Raw genomic sequence first — 16,843 nt, 5'->3', positions numbered from 1 at the left:
GAATGCGGTCTATGTACAAAACTATTTTCGTTGGTTCGTTTAACCGTTTTGGGTTGTCTGTCTTTTTAAAATTTTTTATATACTCTACATTCAGCTCAAACCTTTAATATACTGTCTTTGCAAGACAATGATATGTAGATGTCCATAAACACCTGTTATAAGCCATCTCTTGTATTATATAGCAAGATTTAAGCATTGCCTACTGAACATTTAAATGTGTTTTTGTGTAAATATGGCAATAAAGTACGATATGAATTGCAAGCGCGGAAATCACGAGACCGCACCCCGAGCCATACTTACTTCCAAATGTTGAAGCAGACAAACACTGATCTTTGTTTTGTGTATGGACACTGCTCAAGTACCACAGATTGCATGTATCATATTTGCGTTTCCTTTAATGGAAACATTTGAAATCTTTATCACTTCATAAGCGTTTCTTTTATTTATATTCACTCATATAATACTAGTGTTTGAAAATCGGACTCCATTTGCTATCGATAATCGAATCGAATCGGACCAAGTATTTCGATTTACTATCGGACAATAATCGAAAGCTTATATTATCATTTAGAAATACATTCTTTATAGTATAATCATGATCATTTAAACTGTTTAACCTGGAATCAGCACGTGAGATGCTATAATCATGCTTTTTGCAACAGTAGGCAAATATACATAACCTTTTTCTGTCTTTAATAACGTAACGAAAAAACATAACAGCAAAACACATACGTGTACTTAATAATTGTACATCAATTGCAAAATGATGCACACCGCATCATGTAAGTTATCTAAGCATTTTATCCATGTAAAAGCGTATTAATTATTAGTTAACCAGCTTATCATCCAATAACCGGTAATATTGAAGATTTTATCAAAATATTCTTATTTCATAAAACTTTCACAAAAAAGTAAATTTGTTAATAACAAACGATACAAAAAAGGTTTCAAAAACAGAATGCATCGAGCCGGGATCCCCGGTATTTGCAGGTAAGACCGGACCCACCACACCATAGCGATAGATTATTGAGGTTTTATGAAATATATAAACAATTAAATTAAAAGCAATTGTCAGCGACGATTTATCGATTGTACTCGATAATCGTTTCATCACTGTATAATAAATACACAGCATTTATAACAGTTCGTTACCCTTGTAAAGAGTTTGGAAATTGTCCTGTCTGGGTGAAGTTCTCACCAGCGTCGTTTAGCTTATATCTATTTAAGATGGAGAGTTACAACATCGGGCATGATATCAGAACTGCAATTTTGTGCAACGCTCGTCATGAAAAAAGTTTGTTTACGATCACTCACTCGTTTGTAGTAGATTTTGTATCCAGGCGACACACCTGTCCAGAAAGAAGTACCTTCCAAATATCAATATGTTTTATTATTCGAGTGCTGATAAAACTATCTGTTTTGGCGTATTTCGGTTCAGAGAGAGGCAATATTCGTCGCGGCGTATTTCGGTGCTGAGTGTAGCAATATTCGTCGCGGCGTATTTCGGTGCTGAGTGTAGCAATATTCGTCGCGGCGTATTTCGGTGCTGATGATGATGATGATGATGATGATGATGATGATGTTGATGATGATGATGATGATGATGATGATGATGATGATGACGAAAACGACGATTATAGCCGTACGCAATAATTTAATCGTGGAAAAAAACACAATAGTTATCTACCTTGCCGGATTCCAATGTAAACAATTTTCGATAACTTGACTCGTTTATTTTTCAACTGCACGAACATGAATGACGACTTTGCGTTGGACGGAGAGTCAGGAAAAAAGGTATCAAAGTTACATTTATTATTTTTGGTTTAACTGTTACATAGTATGTTCATTTAATCTTTTATTTTAGTTACTGCAGAATAGAACACCGTTATGCACCAGTCAATTGTAACCACGGCCCCCCAGGTCCGGGGGTATACCGCGGATAGCCGGGGAAATGGGCCGTGTTTTTACCTTCCAGGTGGCCCCGCAGTGCCGCGTGAATGCGGTGGTTTTGTCTTCACGCCAAATATAGCGGGAAATTGGCCTTATCTGGGGTCCCTTGGGTGCGGGGGCATTTGGCGGGGGTTTTACCAGCTGATCGTCTCCGCAGGGCGGAGATTTTGCCCCGGCTTGGCTGGACCGAAAGTCAAAGTCCTCGCTATTCCCCGGACCTGGAGGGGCTGTGGTTACAACTGACTGGTGCATTACTGCGTTAGTAACAGGTATCTGTAGTCTGATGTCTAAATAGTTAATACACGTTTAAAACGGGATTCTTCTTATTCCTTAGGGTATTGCACCAGTAAATTGTAACCACGCCCCCCCCCCCCAGGGTCCGGGGGTATACCGGGGATAAACGGGGAAATGAGCTGTGTGTGTTTTTACCTCCCCGGTGGCCCCGCAGTGGTTGTGTCTTCGCACCAAATGAAGCGGGGAATGGGCCTTACTGGGGGTGGTGGTTACAATTGACTGGTGCATAAGGGTAAGCTTACATGTACATATATTTATATTGCATATAAGTGATATAAACTTACTTACACGGTCAAAAACTCTTTCGAACATACCAAAATACTCAAGAATTCGCAATTTTGTTTCGCAACGAAAATGTCCCTCACTTAAAATTCAGCAAAATGATTTATGTTGGACCCCCTGTGATGGCAATTATAGCATGAGGAACTTCTAGCAATGCAATTTTTGCTGATTATGGAGTTGTAGAAGACAGCAAGAGGCCAATCAGCTATAAATGCAGTGTTTTCTGAAGACATTCCATCCAAAAATGTTGCCATCATATGTGAGTCCGTAGAAACATCAGGCACACACTAAAAAAAGCAAACACAATCTCATTTCCTTGGACAGAATCTTGACATAAAAATCATTGAAGGAAGTAAAATTACTGATCAATCTGCCAAGGAAGCTGCTTAAGACAGTAGTGAAAGAGAGAGAACTACAGACAACAGAAAAAGAGGCAAATCAGAAATGGTCAAAACAAAATGTAACAATTAATGGCTACGGAAGTATGAACTGTCAGATGTCAAGGAGAGCATTATGGAAGCATTTCCAAACATACAGGATCAATTATAGCCAATCCATATACTAGTTGGGCCCTGTAAGTTTAACAACCACATCCTCAAATTAAATTTTAGACCACATTTATCAGACAAATGTGAGAAATGTAAGTAACAAGAGACAGACAGCTGTTTCCTTTTGCATTAGATGTTGTCAAAACAAGCAAGTCAAGTAAAATTTTGAAAAGTAGAATGTAGTCAGATCAAGTTTACGTTTACCTCCTTTTGCAGTACCATATGTTTCCTTTTATCAGTGGAGATCACTGCATCAGAGATTGTCATATTTTAGCAGGATGCAAAGAAAGGGCGTAGGGCGAAGGGGGTGAAGGCTCCAGCAGCTCCAGAGTTTGAAGGCACGGATGACTCACCACAGCCGCCAGCCACTAGTGCAGTAAGCATTGAAACACTTGCCTTATTGTGTTAATTTTATGGATCAAAAAACCATCTTATGATACTCTGCGTAGAATTTTTTTTCATTCTTTTTTATTTACTTTTTATTGCTTTGATGGGAAGATTTGATACACTGAAAAAGAATATGTTAATCTTTTAAGTTTTGAGGTATTACCGGTAGGTGTGTTTTACTCCAAGGCCATATCAGTCTATTGTTACTTAATATTGTATAAGCAGAATGACGATGGTCCTCCCAAGCCTAGCCGAGTGTCAGGATGGGGCGAGGATGCACCAAGAAGAAGGTAACTTAGTTACTCTTATTGTGTACAAGTGAAGCTTTGTTTTGTGGTTCTTTTTAATAAAAGCTTTAATAAAAGTAAACTATATAATAATTGTAGTTTTTATTGTTCTTGCAAACATGTATGGATCATGTTGTCTGCTTTTGCGTCTGCAGCATCACACTTTCATGTCCCCTTTCTAAGGTCATTCAATTTTGTAATTTTGTTAAGCGTTTTTGAGCTGTGTGCTAAAAAGAAATATTTTTTTATAAGCTTAAAGATGCACTCTTTCTCCCAAATGAGATTTACCACAATTAATAATATTGTTTTAATATTCCAAAAAGGATAAATAAATGTTAAAAACAATGTTTTTATGAAGGATACTGAGTATAATCTGAAAGAAATGAGCATAAAACACAGTATTTCTTCCTTATGAAACTATAGTTGACCACAGTAAATCTTTTAGCATTCACCAATCATTTAATATTTTTACGCTTTCTTTTATTAAATACACGATTACAATCTTGTTCTCAGAAATGAATAATTTCCATGAATGCATTATTTAGTAAGTAGATGAAGGTTAATCAGTCAAATTAAATGTTTGTTATACATGTGTATGTATTCATTTTGAAAAAGAGTGTCACTTTAAATAAACTCAATTTTGAATGCCTGTTGAAAGTCTACAATAATTACTATATATACCCTGAGTAATTAATCATTTGCCATAAGACCTCACAATTTTTTTTTTTTTTCTTTTTTTTGATTTTATAACAAACCAATAAAAGGGTAACATTTAACACAGGTTACATGTTTTTTTTCAAAGAACAGTCCTTATGGCAAGCAAATATATCACCGCTATGGTCCAACAAGGTGTTAAAAATGACCTGCAAGACATGATAGTTTATGTTTTGCAAGTTGACTCGAAAGAAGCTTTCTCATCACTTAGTTGTCCAAGCCACTGTGAATTCTTTGACAATCAACTTGATGCCATTCCAGAGTTATGGCCCATAAATTGTCAAAAAGCTGACCAAATTCACTTTGTCTTCTCTCTTGAGATTTCTTATCCAATCCTTACCACAATGTCATGTGATCACTATGTCCATATTCATACATACCTTGACTGATTCATCACACTCTCCATCCAGGTGTTACAGCTCTTTAGTTGACAAATGCTTGTCAAATTACAACAATCATTTCTGGGGTATTAATATTGCCTTTAAAATAAAGTTCAATAGTGAACCACATGGCTCCATAGTTACATGAGTCCTATGAGTGGGTGCTCCAAGCAGGCAACAAACATATTCAATGTGCGGAGTTTTAGTTGTTTCACTACCTATGATCTTAATTTTCTTGATATCAAATTTGTACGTCGTCCTTCATAGATGATTTTGTAATATACAGCCGAGTTTTAATATAGTTGTGATAAAAGCTGAACTTAGATAAGTGTTATGATCATGAGCCATTGAGGGTGATGAATCTTACTTTTATCATTACAGGCGAGCACCAGGCACTGGCATGGAAACATTTGAAGAGTGAGTATGCAATCATAACAAGTTCTTTAAGCTTCAATTACATGAATTTTATGAACAAATCAACACTTTATAAAGAAACATTGAATATTATGTATTTGTGAAATAATGCTTGTCAACCAGACTCAACCATATTGTCCTTGAGAATGAAATGGCCATTACATACTAATGTTAGTTAACAAGTTCTCATTTAAACGTCATATTGGGCTATTGTGACTGGCTGTTGTCTGTCATTTGTCACCTGTTTCTATGAATTAATTGCTTTATACAATGAAAAACTTTTGCTCTTGAACAACTGGGTAATTTCTTCTCGATGTAATCTAAATCTTCCTTTCATTTATACATTGTGGCTCTAAATCAAGTTTTATGAAATAGTTGAGTCAAAATATGATCTTTAGAAATTGAAAGCTAAGAACACGCATTGAAATCGTTTTTGTTAAAAAAAAAGCTAGCTGACCCTTATGACAACTTAATGCCTTTTAACTATGGAATGATTGATAGAGAGCCATTGTGGCTATCTTGTTTTGTTTCAATTAATGTCAGTCTCTGTAATGCATGATTGCTTAAAGCCTAAAAACTGAACTACTGTGTACATTTGGGAATAATACTTTAAATATATTATAGAGCTGTTATGCCTCAGTATGTAAAAAGGTTTGTATTTTACCGGTACCTTGGTACTTCTAGAAGTTGAACATATACATTAGATGTTGTCTCCATATTTACTGTGGGATAATGTAGCCACACAATTTATGGTGATATCTTGAATTTGTACTTGGCACTTCAGAATGAAGATTTATAAACTATTTGTTTGATAGTTCCTGTTTCTTTTCAAGTGAGTGTGTTAAGATAAAAAAGCCACAAGGCCAATTGATGAAAATTTGCCAAACCTCTGGTAATCATTTTGAGTCAATGAGAGGCCATGAAATGTGCCCAAGCCAGGATTGAACCTTTCATCACTCTTGTGCGTGGTGACCGTCTTTGTTACTAGATATTTACTGGGTGACTAAGTATAATATAAATAAATCCTTAATAATTTAATTTTAGTTTGTCTCCTACTGATCGGTAGCTTTTGATGTTGTGTACCTTCATTTTCATGTTAATGTTTAATTGCATTTGTCTTTCTACATGTACATATCCTCCTTATATCTAGCACCAAGGGCACACATACCTTCTGTCAACCAGTGCATGATCAACCATGTGCATGAGGCAGGATGTATATTGTGGCAGGATGTGCATGTGGCAGGATGTTTATTGTGGGTTTCATCTGGCAATCATTAATTATGTTTGCATTACATTTGGTTATTGTGAGGTCATGTAATCTGGAGTCTGCATTGTCCACAACGTCACTCTGTCATGTTTGCTCTCTGACCTAAACATTTCTTCTACATTTTTTACGAAACTTGGCATTAATGCTTATTGGCCTAACATCTGCTCTGAGTTTGATAACCAGTGAGATTGTTATGACCATTGAAGTGTCAGAATTTTACCAATGTTTAGCGCCCCTGACAGGCAACACATCAAATTCAATGAATTCTAGTTTTTTTTTATTTAAGCTTGTCTTATTTTTTTTGGAAGAAAAAGTTAATAATTGTGATAGCGTCATTGTTATGCAAAACTAATCATTAGCCATTACTAAAAATAAAAACTATCTTCAGCAAAAGTAATAATGTATTGGTAAGAAACCATGCTAGTTGATCCAACAGTGAAATGTCCATGTCTGAATCACCCCTAATGTTGTGTTGTAGCGAGATATTTGATGGACTCGATATTGAGTCTGAGATGCAAAAGATCAATGATCGGTCTGGAGGAAGGCGCCGCAAAGGGGGCTGGGACCAGGAGGCTGAGTTACGTCCCCTGCTTGAAACACCCTGTGTGGCCCCCGGATATTTCACGCTTAACATTTCCCTGTGCTGTCTCTGATTGTTTGTGATTTTAATACAGAGTCATCTTGCTGTATTGTTCACCAAGAAGGACTTAATTCTCTAAAAGAGTGTACATCATTGTATTGTACTTCCTTTTGACAATATAAGGTGGTGTATTTCAAATGGGCCAGTATACATTGCCATGGGGGCATTTGGCACAAATAAGTGTACTTATAATTATATTATTAAAATGTCAACCCTGTATACAAGCCAAATTGTATAGCATAATAAAATGTTGATATCAAAATTGGAATAGATATTACATTAAATGATAAGTAATTTTTAGCTGATTCACTTTTCAAAGAAAAACACATTGGGTAAAGCCTTTTAGTGTTGGTGACAGTGTCTGGGTTGTAGTGCAACAACTTTACCTAGACCATATATTAACACCTTTAGATATTGAAATGAGACTTGGTATACATGGCGATGTTGCAAGACACAATATGCACATGTACAGCAAGGCCAATGACTCTTGCTTCAATAATTATTGAGTTATGTCCTTTTTTCGACTGGAAAAACAATAGCTGGTGTCTACTCTGCATCACTATTGTTATGCTTTGCTTCGGCTGCTCAGTCAAGGACTCTAAATGCCATGATTTATATGTGGAGTGGAAATTCAACATGCATGGCTTTAAAGCTCTAGGAGGCTGTCAGTTATTTGTTAGTACATATAATGTAATCACACATTATGGTGTTGTATTTTAGCTTTTTGATGTTGTTTTTAACGCACACTATATCTGCTGTGATTCCCCCACAAGAATATGTCTAAAATGCCTGGTGGTCAGAGTAACAACCAAACGTGTAAAAGTAACTATAGATTGTGTATATATATATAATGCACAGTTATTGCTCGGTTTTAACTAATAAAAACAGATTTTAAGAACATAATACGAATGTGCCTTCAATCTTCCACATCAGTCAGCATGCTGCCTTGTTAACGTGAAGCATTGGTGTAACTTGTTTAAAGAATGATTACTTGCTTTCCTTGTTGTTAAGGCGAGATAAATGTTTACCTGGGGTGAGTTGCATTGGTTTACACACTTTGATAATTGGCCAATCTGCTTTATGTGAAGAACTAATTCAAAACACAACCGTGGTAAAGTTTTAGATAATCTATGATCTATGAAAAATAACTAGGAAGATAAAATCTCACTTTAAGAAATTTCACATAGTGTAAATAGGTCATTTTATATGGAAGCTTTGTGTGCAAACATGTGTTTCAATAAAGAGGCAAGTTAAGTCTTGCCTTCAACAGCTTCACAGCACTTTAAAATAGCATATTATTTCACTTGTCATAACTGCAACTCACCCCGCGTACCATTGTTTTTACAGTGAAATGAAGCAATGTGTTGACTTCTCACTACTTGATAGGAGGGGTGATGATATTTCACTCAACGTTTTTGTGCTGTGTTTCAGTGAGAGACTTCGACCTCACAGTCCAGAGAAGAGCGATGAGTCTGACAATGGTATGGCTAAGATAAGATACCAGAAAGATATGTTATCAGGGCCCTGTTTCAATACAATATCTTAGTCATATATTTTACGCTGCTAAACAGTGCTCAGGTGCACCCATAAATTTACTGGCAGAATCCATGCCATAAATGCTATACCTTTTATTGAAAAGCAGTTAACCTCCCAAAAACAGTTATATCTGGAAATTTACGATCTTTAGTCTTGCGATCATGATGAAACAAACACAGTATAATAAGACTTTTTCGAGGCAGTTGGTAGGTACTTTTATGCTCCCAGAAAGAAATTGGGAAGCATTTAGTTACAGCTCTCTCTGTCCATCTCTCTTGTATTTCGTTTCTGCTCCACAACTCTTCAAGGGATTTCAAAATAACTTTGCACAATCGTTCAGCACATCAAGCTGACATGCAGAGTGCACATTTCAGCCACCTACCTTTTAAGTAATAAGGTCAAATTTAGGTGTGTTATAGCCTTTTTGTGTCTCAGCTTCATAAATCCTTAAGGAATGGAAGGATTTCAAAATAACATCTAAAACATTAAACATCTTACTAGATTGCAATTAAAAATGACAGTTCAAAAACAACAAAATATATAAAAACAAATATGGCATATCTAGTAAATTTCAATTCATAAATATCAGTAAACTTGGAGTCTATAGAATGATTGTTTTTTTCAGACATTCCTGTCATACCAGACCTTGAGGATGCACCAGAAGAAGACTTTACCTCAACGATAGCCAGTGCACCCAAGTATGTACAGGAAATATTATGAGGGTTACAGGTTGGTCTAGTGGTATAGGTGTCTGCCTCTAGTGTGAGAGCTGTCCAGTGGTATAGGTGTCTGCCTCTAGTGTGAGAGTGGTCCAGTTGAATAGGTGTCTGCCTCTAGTGTGTGAGTGGTCCAGTGGTATAGGTCTCTGCCTCTAGTGTGAGAGTGGTCCAGTGGTATAGGTGTTTGCCTCTAGTGTGAGAGTGGTCCAGTTGAATAGGTGTCTGCCTCTAGTGTGTGAGTGGTCCAGTGGTATAGGTGTCTGCCTCTGGTGTGTGAGTGGTCCAGTGGTATAGGTGTCTGCCTCTAGTGTGAGAGTGGTCCAGTGGTATAGGTGTCTGCCTCTGGTGTGTGAGTGGTCCAGTGGTATAGGTGTCTGCCTCTGGTGTGTGAGTGGTCCAGTGGTATAGGTGTCTGCCTCTGGTGTGTGAGTGGTCCAGTGGTATAGGTGTCTGCCTCTGGTGTGTGAGTGGTCCAGTGGTATAGGTGTCTGCCTCTAGTGTGTGAGTGGTCCAGTTGTATAGGTGTCTGCCTCTGGTGTGTGAGTGGTCCAGTGGTATAGGTGTCTGCCTCTAGTGTGTGAGTGGTCCAGTGGTATAGGTGTCTGCCTCTAGTGTGAGAGTGGTCCAGTGGTATAGGTTTCTGCCTCTAGTGTGTGAGTGGTCCAGTTGAATAGGTGTCTGCCTCTAGTGTGTGAGTGGTCCAGTTGAATAGGTGTCTGCCTCTAGTGTGTGAGTGGTCCAGTGGTAAAGGTGTCTGCCTCTAGTGTGAGAGTGGTCCAGTTGAATAGGTGTCTGCCTCTAGTGTGAGAGTGGTCCAGTTGAATAGGTGTCTGCCTCTAGTGTGAGAGTGGTCCAGTGGTATAGGTGTCTGCCTCTAGTGTGAGAGTGGTCCAGTGGTATAGGTGTCTGCCTCTAGTGTGTGAGTGGTCCAGTGGTATAGGTGTCTGCCTCTAGTGTGTGAGTGGTCCAGTTGAATAGGTGTCTGCCTATAGTGTGTGAGTGGTCCAGTGGTATAGGTGTCTGCCTCTAGTGTGAGAGCTGTCCAGTGGTATAGGTGTCTGCCTCTAGTGTGAGAGTGGTCCAGTTGAATACGTGTCTGCCTCTAGTGTGAGAGTGGTCCAGTGGTATAGGTGTCTGCCTCTAGTGTGAGAGTGGTCCAGTTGAATAGGTGTCTGCCTCTAGTGTGTGAGTGGTCCAGTGGTATAGGTGTCTGCCTCTAGTGTGAGAGTGGTCCAGTGGTATAGGTGTCTGCCTCTAGTGTGAGAGTGGTCCAGTTGAATAGGTGTCTGCCTCTAGTGTGTGAGTGGTCCAGTGGTATAGGTGTCTGCCTCTAGTGTGAGAGTGGTCCAGTGGTATAGGTGTCTGCCTCTAGTGTGAGAGCGGTCCAGTGGTATAGGTGTCTGCCTCTAGTGTGAGAGTTGTCTAGTGGTATAGGTGTCTGCCTCTCTTTTACAAAATATGTCTGTTGAATTGTGGACGAGATTATCTGAACAGGTACAACCATTTTTAGCATCTTTGCTTCTTTGATAGCATTTTTACAACAAAATTAAGATTTCACTTTTCTGAGTCTCAAACTTAGACTCAGGAAGTCAGTGAATACTGGCCTAGGAGTTTTGGGGCTACTTCAAATTACAACCATGAAAAAATATTACAATAAATGGTTTTCTTTGTTTCAGTGTGGCAGTTAACCGTGTGGCAACATTCCGAGAGCTGGACAATGATCTCCTGAAACAAGCAGCTTTTCTCACTCTGGTATGTTAGCACTAGCAGGGTGCTTGACCAGCTTTACATGTTAATTATTATCATTTCATAAATTCTACTTCATGTATAACAAAAAAAAAGCATCAGTGACAACTAGAATAACTTTTTTAATTTGTACAATTCAAACTTTTATTTTGCTTATAGTTTGTGGTTGAAACTCTGGTTTGTAGACCCTTTAGCATTAAATCCTGTCTTTAATGATTATTATTCTGACACTGAGTTTTGTACAGTTCCATGTTTTTTAATTTGTATTATATTTTCCTTTTGCAGGATGGAGAAATAGATTTAAAGTTGCTGACTAAGTCACTGTCTACGGAGGCAGATCTATTGGAGGTATGTTGAAGTGTTTTACAAAAGTCTGTTGAGCTAATGATATAGTAATTTCTGGCAATTTGACATCCATTTTCTTGTTTAACTTGCTAGAATATGTATGATTAAAAATTTGGAAAAAAATCCTGTGTGAAAGCAAGAAATCAACAAAACTTTCAAAAAAAAACACTCTCCAGTATCGTTTATTTTAAAGTTTTTGTTCAAGGCTTAAATGGTGCTTTCAAAAGGGCAGATAAACCTGTGAAGACTGAGTTCTGAATAATGACTATTGGCCATGCTGGCAATCCAGTGTAAACCTGTGAAGATTGAGTTCTGAATAATGACTATTGGCCATGCCGGCAATCCAGATAAACCTGTGAAGACTGAGTTCTGAATAATGACTATTGGCCATGCCGGCAATCCAGATAAACCTGTAAAGACTGAGTTCTGAATAATGACTATTGGCCATGCCGGCAATCCAGATAAACCTGTAAAGACTGAGTTCTGAATAATGACTATTGGCCATGCCGGCAATCCAGATAAACCTGTAAAGACTGAGTTCTGAATAATGACTATTGGCCATGCTGGCAATCCAGATAAACCTGTAAAGACTGAGTTCTGAATAATGACTTTTGGCCATGCTGGCAATCCAGATAAACCTGTAAAGACTGAGTTCTGAATAATGACTATTGGCCATGCTGGCAATCCAGATAAACCTGTAAAGACTGAGTTCTGAATAATGACTATTGGCCATGCTGGCAATCCAGATAAACCTGTGAAGACTGAGTTCTGAATAATGACTATTGGCCATGCTGGCAATCCAGATAAACCTGTGAAGACTGAGTTCTGAATAATGACTATTGGCCATGCTGGCAATCCAGATAAACCTGTGAAGATTGAGTTCTGAATAATGACTATTGGCCATGCCGGCAATCCAGATAAACCTGTGAAGACTGAGTTCTGAATAATGACTATTGGCCATGCCGGCAATCCAGATAAACCTGTAAAGACTGAGTTCTGAATAATGACTATTGGCCATGCCGGCAATCCAGATAAACCTGTGAAGACTGAGTTCTGAATAATGACTATTGGCCATGCCGGCAATCCAGATAAACCTGTGAAGATTGAGTTCTGAATAATGACTATTGGCCATGCCGGCAATCCAGATAAACCTGTGAAGACTGAGTTCTTAATAATGATTATAGGCCATGCCGGCAATCCAGATAAACCTGTCAAGACTGAGTTCTGAATAATGACTATTGGCCATGCCGGCAATCCAGATAAACCTGTGAAGACTGAGTTCTGAATAATGACTATTGGCCATGCCGGCAATCCAGATAAACCTGTGAAGATTGAGTTCTGAATAATGACTATTGGCCATGCTGGCAATCCAGTGTAAACCTGTGAAGATTGAGTTCTGAATAATGACTATTGGCCATGCCGGCAATCCAGATAAACCTGTGAAGATTGAGTTCTGAATAATGACTATTGGCCATGCTGGCAATCCAGTGTAAACCTGTGAAGACTGAGTTCTGAATAATGACTATTGGCCATGCCGGCAATCCAGATAAACATGTAAAGAATGAGTTCTGAATAATGACTATTGGCCATGCTGGCAATCCAGGTTTAACATGTGAAGAATGAGTTCTGAATAATGACTATTGGCCATGTTGGCATTTTTAGTGCTTTGGAAAATTAGGTTTTCAAATGTATGTGTTTATTTTACACTGATGGGTTAAATACAATTTCAGATTATATGTAAGTATTTGAGGTATCCATCTCAATTATTGGAGTCTGGTTTACCGATTTTGAATTTGTATGCGTTTGAAATCATTTTCAGTGTAGATTATGGGAATATGTATAATTTATAAGCAAACAAGTTTTTTTTGTTTTTAACAATTGCTATGTTTATTGGCTATTTAACGATAGAAATAATACAAACAACCTTTGCATGTTTGCAGGAAGACAAGCCATGGGATTGGGACCGATTATTCACAGAGGTAACATCGGAACTACTAACACAGTGGGAGAAATCGGAGGAGCCGACTGATAGCGTGGGTCAGAAAGTTAATGAGGTGGTCGTTTAGTGATGTGTTGTGATAGACTGGAAAACTGACAGAAATGTGCATATCGTTAGGCCAGAAACATGTTTATAGATTTTTGTTTCCATCTGCCTGTGTCAGAAACCTTTCTCACAAACTTTATTTAGGACCAAAATAAGGCTGTGGCAATAAAGGGTTGAAAATCAGGCATATGGCGCCAAACTTTATATAAACCACATGCATTATTAACCTATAAAATATCTGACCATAATATTCATATTTTTTTACAGACTTTTTAAACTTGAATTTTTCCAAAAAAAATTGTCCGTACAATACCTTACAATTGGGTCACGGATTTAAATAGCTTTTAGTACACCTGTTTAACACTATGAAATACAGGTCAAGTTTGACTTTGGTTACAATCCACCAATGTTTGCGAAGTTATGACTCTTTTCATCAAAATATTTTACCATTCCTGTGTCTAGGTGACGCGGTATTTGTCACTCCTATGACAGCTCTAGTTTTCGATAGCATTTCAAACGCTTTACGGCAAAGTAAGGCATTCTCCGTCATATTCTTTAGATATTTATTAATGATATAATTTAACTTTTGATTATGTTTTATGATTGTTATAAGCATTTTGTTTGCATTTCAAGCAGTTTGGTTTCACCTTCTACAGCATGGACAAGGCCCTTCAAGTCAATATATACATGAAAAATGAATGTATTCTATGGGGATTACTACTACTGATTTTTGTAGCAAGATTGTTGCAATTTCATGAATCAGAAATTGAATGTTGAAATTTCAGCAACTATCATGGATTATGTTCAAAATGCTCGTGGAATCTCTTGTGTGTTGGCAATATATAAATGTTTGTGCTATTTTATATCTGTATGTGACATGTGTGTATTTTAGCATATTTTAGCATACATACATTTAAGTAGTACTGAAAATATTTTGTGCAAATTCTGATTTTAAATAGAGGAGAGAGAGCAAGTCCTTTTTGTGTCGCCTGTAAAGACGACATATAGGGGTTACTTTTGTCGGCGTCGTCGGCGGCGGCGTCTGCATCCCATTTTCGCTTGTCCGGGGTATATCTCCTAAACTATTAGTGGTATCAACTTGAAACTTCATATGTAGATAGATCTCATGGAGGGCAAGTACAGTGCACAATAACAGTAACTCTTGCTTTCTTAGTTTTAAAGTTATTGCCCTTTGTTAATTTTCATGCTTAAAGTTTTGTCCGGGGCATATCTTGAAGAATATAGGAGGTATCAACTTTAAACTTCATAGCTAGATAGATCTCATTGAGGGCAAGTGCAGTGCACAAGCACCGTTACTCTTGCTGCCATATTTTTAGAGTTATTGCCCTGTTGTTAATTTTCTTGCTTAGGTTTTGTCCGTGGCATATCTCGTAAACTATAGGAGGTATCAACCTGAAACTTATTCCGTAGGTATATCTGATTGAGGGAAAGTGCAGTGCACAAAAACTGTAACTCTTGCATCTATATGTTTAGAGTTATTGCCCTAAATGTTAATTTTCAAGCTTAAATTTTGTCCGGGGCATTTCTAGAAAACTATAAGAGTTATCAACTTGAAACTTTATAGATAGATAGATCTTATTGAAGGGGATCGCAGTGCACAAAAACTGTATCTCTTGCTTCCATATTAGAGTTATTGCCCTTTGTTAATTTTCATGTTTGACTTTACCTTGCACACTTTTTTAGCTCACCTTGAGCACATTGTCTATAAATGAATAAAATGCCAATCTAACAGCTATAATGTCGACAGTAAATAATTTGTCAGGCGACACATCCGACTCGCGGAGTTCTAGTTTAGAAATCAAAATTTTACACAATATGTTCGAAATGACTTAGAACATCATACATGATATCTGTTGTTAAAATCGGTTCTTAATGATTAAGCATCATACTTATTGGAGGCTGATTAGCAACTTTATTGGCTGGACATGTAGGTTGAAGTTCAAGTATGATCTGTGATTGATTAACTTTTCGTTTAAATGTGAAAGTCTTGTTTATATTTCTGTATCATGCAATTTTGAAATAAATATGAAACAGATTCTATACATTGTTTCTGGAATTTTTTTCTCCCTATGATAACTACATTATAGTGAAGAGTCAATGCAGGTTTTCATTTCCTTCAGTCTTGTAACACAATTCTTTATTATGTTTATCTTTCAAATGTGTTAACTTGTCGGATTTAGAGCGTGTACATGTAATGTTGAAAAAAAAAAAATATAGGAAAACATTTGTCCAAAAATAGTCTTTTTTAATATTTCCTGTTTGAAGGAAAAAAACTATGTCTTGACAGCAAAATTACTCAAGAAAACAGTTTGTCAGCGAACCTCAGTGGTATGTTTCCCTTGACCCATGACAACTATTGTTATGGGGTCAGAAGGTTGAAGATCAATTCAGGTAACTAAGTTTTGTCAGCACAATAACTCCAGAGCAGTTTCACCTACGGCCATGACACTTCAGTAAAAGATGATCCTTGTATTTTAGATCACTTGGTCAAAGATCAAGGTAAACAGAAATATAAAAACTTTGTATTACAACTAGAACTATCAAAAGGAGTAATAAATATCCCCCAGATGCTGACTTGACACAGGAATGGTTAAATGTCCTGTTTGGAATTAACAACATGAGCCTGTTAAAACATTTTAAAACTCACAACCATTCTGCCACCTTTATTATGTCATTCTTATGTCACTCTGATTTTTCTACACCCCCACTTTATGCTGAGGGATTTCATAATAGAGAGGCACAAATGTTCAGTAAATAAAGGCCATATGTCACGTGCAAGACCCACGACCCAACCTCAAAGTTCAAGATTAAACTTAGAGTTTAATAATAGAAATGCTTCATAAATGCTGTTTTAAGCCAAAGTGAAATTTGACAGAAAAGGCAACAACAGCCAACGTACCTATGAAGTTTCATGTGTGTAGGTGCAATACTTTTGGAGGTATATACATGCGACACTAGATTTTTAAGGGACTCAATTATGTCTACATGTATTTGGGGTATAACTTGAGAATGGTTCAAGGAGGGACCATGAGACTTTAGGGGTATAATCAACAGACTAAAGAAACTTTGTTTGCATTAAAACACAGAATGGCTCAAGATTTTGTTTTAAGGATGTTGGTTGAGAAGATAGGAGTAGGTGAGTGAAATAAAAATACAATTTTTTTCTATTGTTTAAACTATATTTGTAATAATCCTTAACCGTTACAATTCACCCTTCTATGTGTAAGTACATACTCCACGAAATATTAATTTACATGAGTAAAAATTGT

General features: G+C 37.2%; 1 protein-coding gene across 5 annotated transcripts; it reads left to right on the top strand.

Moving 5' to 3' along the window:
• The first annotated feature begins 1,670 nt into the window (after positions 1-1,670).
• Positions 1,671-15,612, top strand: LOC128209751 (intraflagellar transport protein 43 homolog A-like). Of its 5 annotated transcripts, XM_052913938.1 has the most exons (10): positions 1,702-1,794; positions 3,352-3,450; positions 3,687-3,751; positions 5,224-5,259; positions 7,002-7,100; positions 8,595-8,644; positions 9,325-9,397; positions 11,095-11,170; positions 11,450-11,512; positions 13,450-15,612. In XM_052913938.1, the coding sequence occupies exons 1-10, from the start codon at positions 1,753-1,755 to the stop codon at positions 13,573-13,575; spliced, it is 729 nt and encodes a 242-aa protein (XP_052769898.1). In that variant the 5' UTR covers positions 1,702-1,752; the 3' UTR covers positions 13,576-15,612. The 5 variants fall into 5 exon arrangements, with proteins under 5 accessions (XP_052769895.1, XP_052769893.1, XP_052769898.1 ...); XM_052913935.1 differs by lacking the exon at positions 7,002-7,100 and having other exon boundaries at positions 1,671-1,794; positions 3,349-3,450; XM_052913933.1 differs by lacking the exon at positions 7,002-7,100 and having other exon boundaries at positions 1,671-1,794; positions 3,349-3,450; positions 3,684-3,751.
• Positions 15,613-16,843: the final 1,231 nt, after the last annotated feature.

This window comes from Mya arenaria, chromosome 11 (assembly GCF_026914265.1).
Source record: "Mya arenaria isolate MELC-2E11 chromosome 11, ASM2691426v1".
Lineage (NCBI taxonomy): Eukaryota > Metazoa > Mollusca > Bivalvia > Myida > Myidae > Mya > Mya arenaria.
This window is presented reverse-complemented; position numbering and strand designations above follow the sequence as displayed.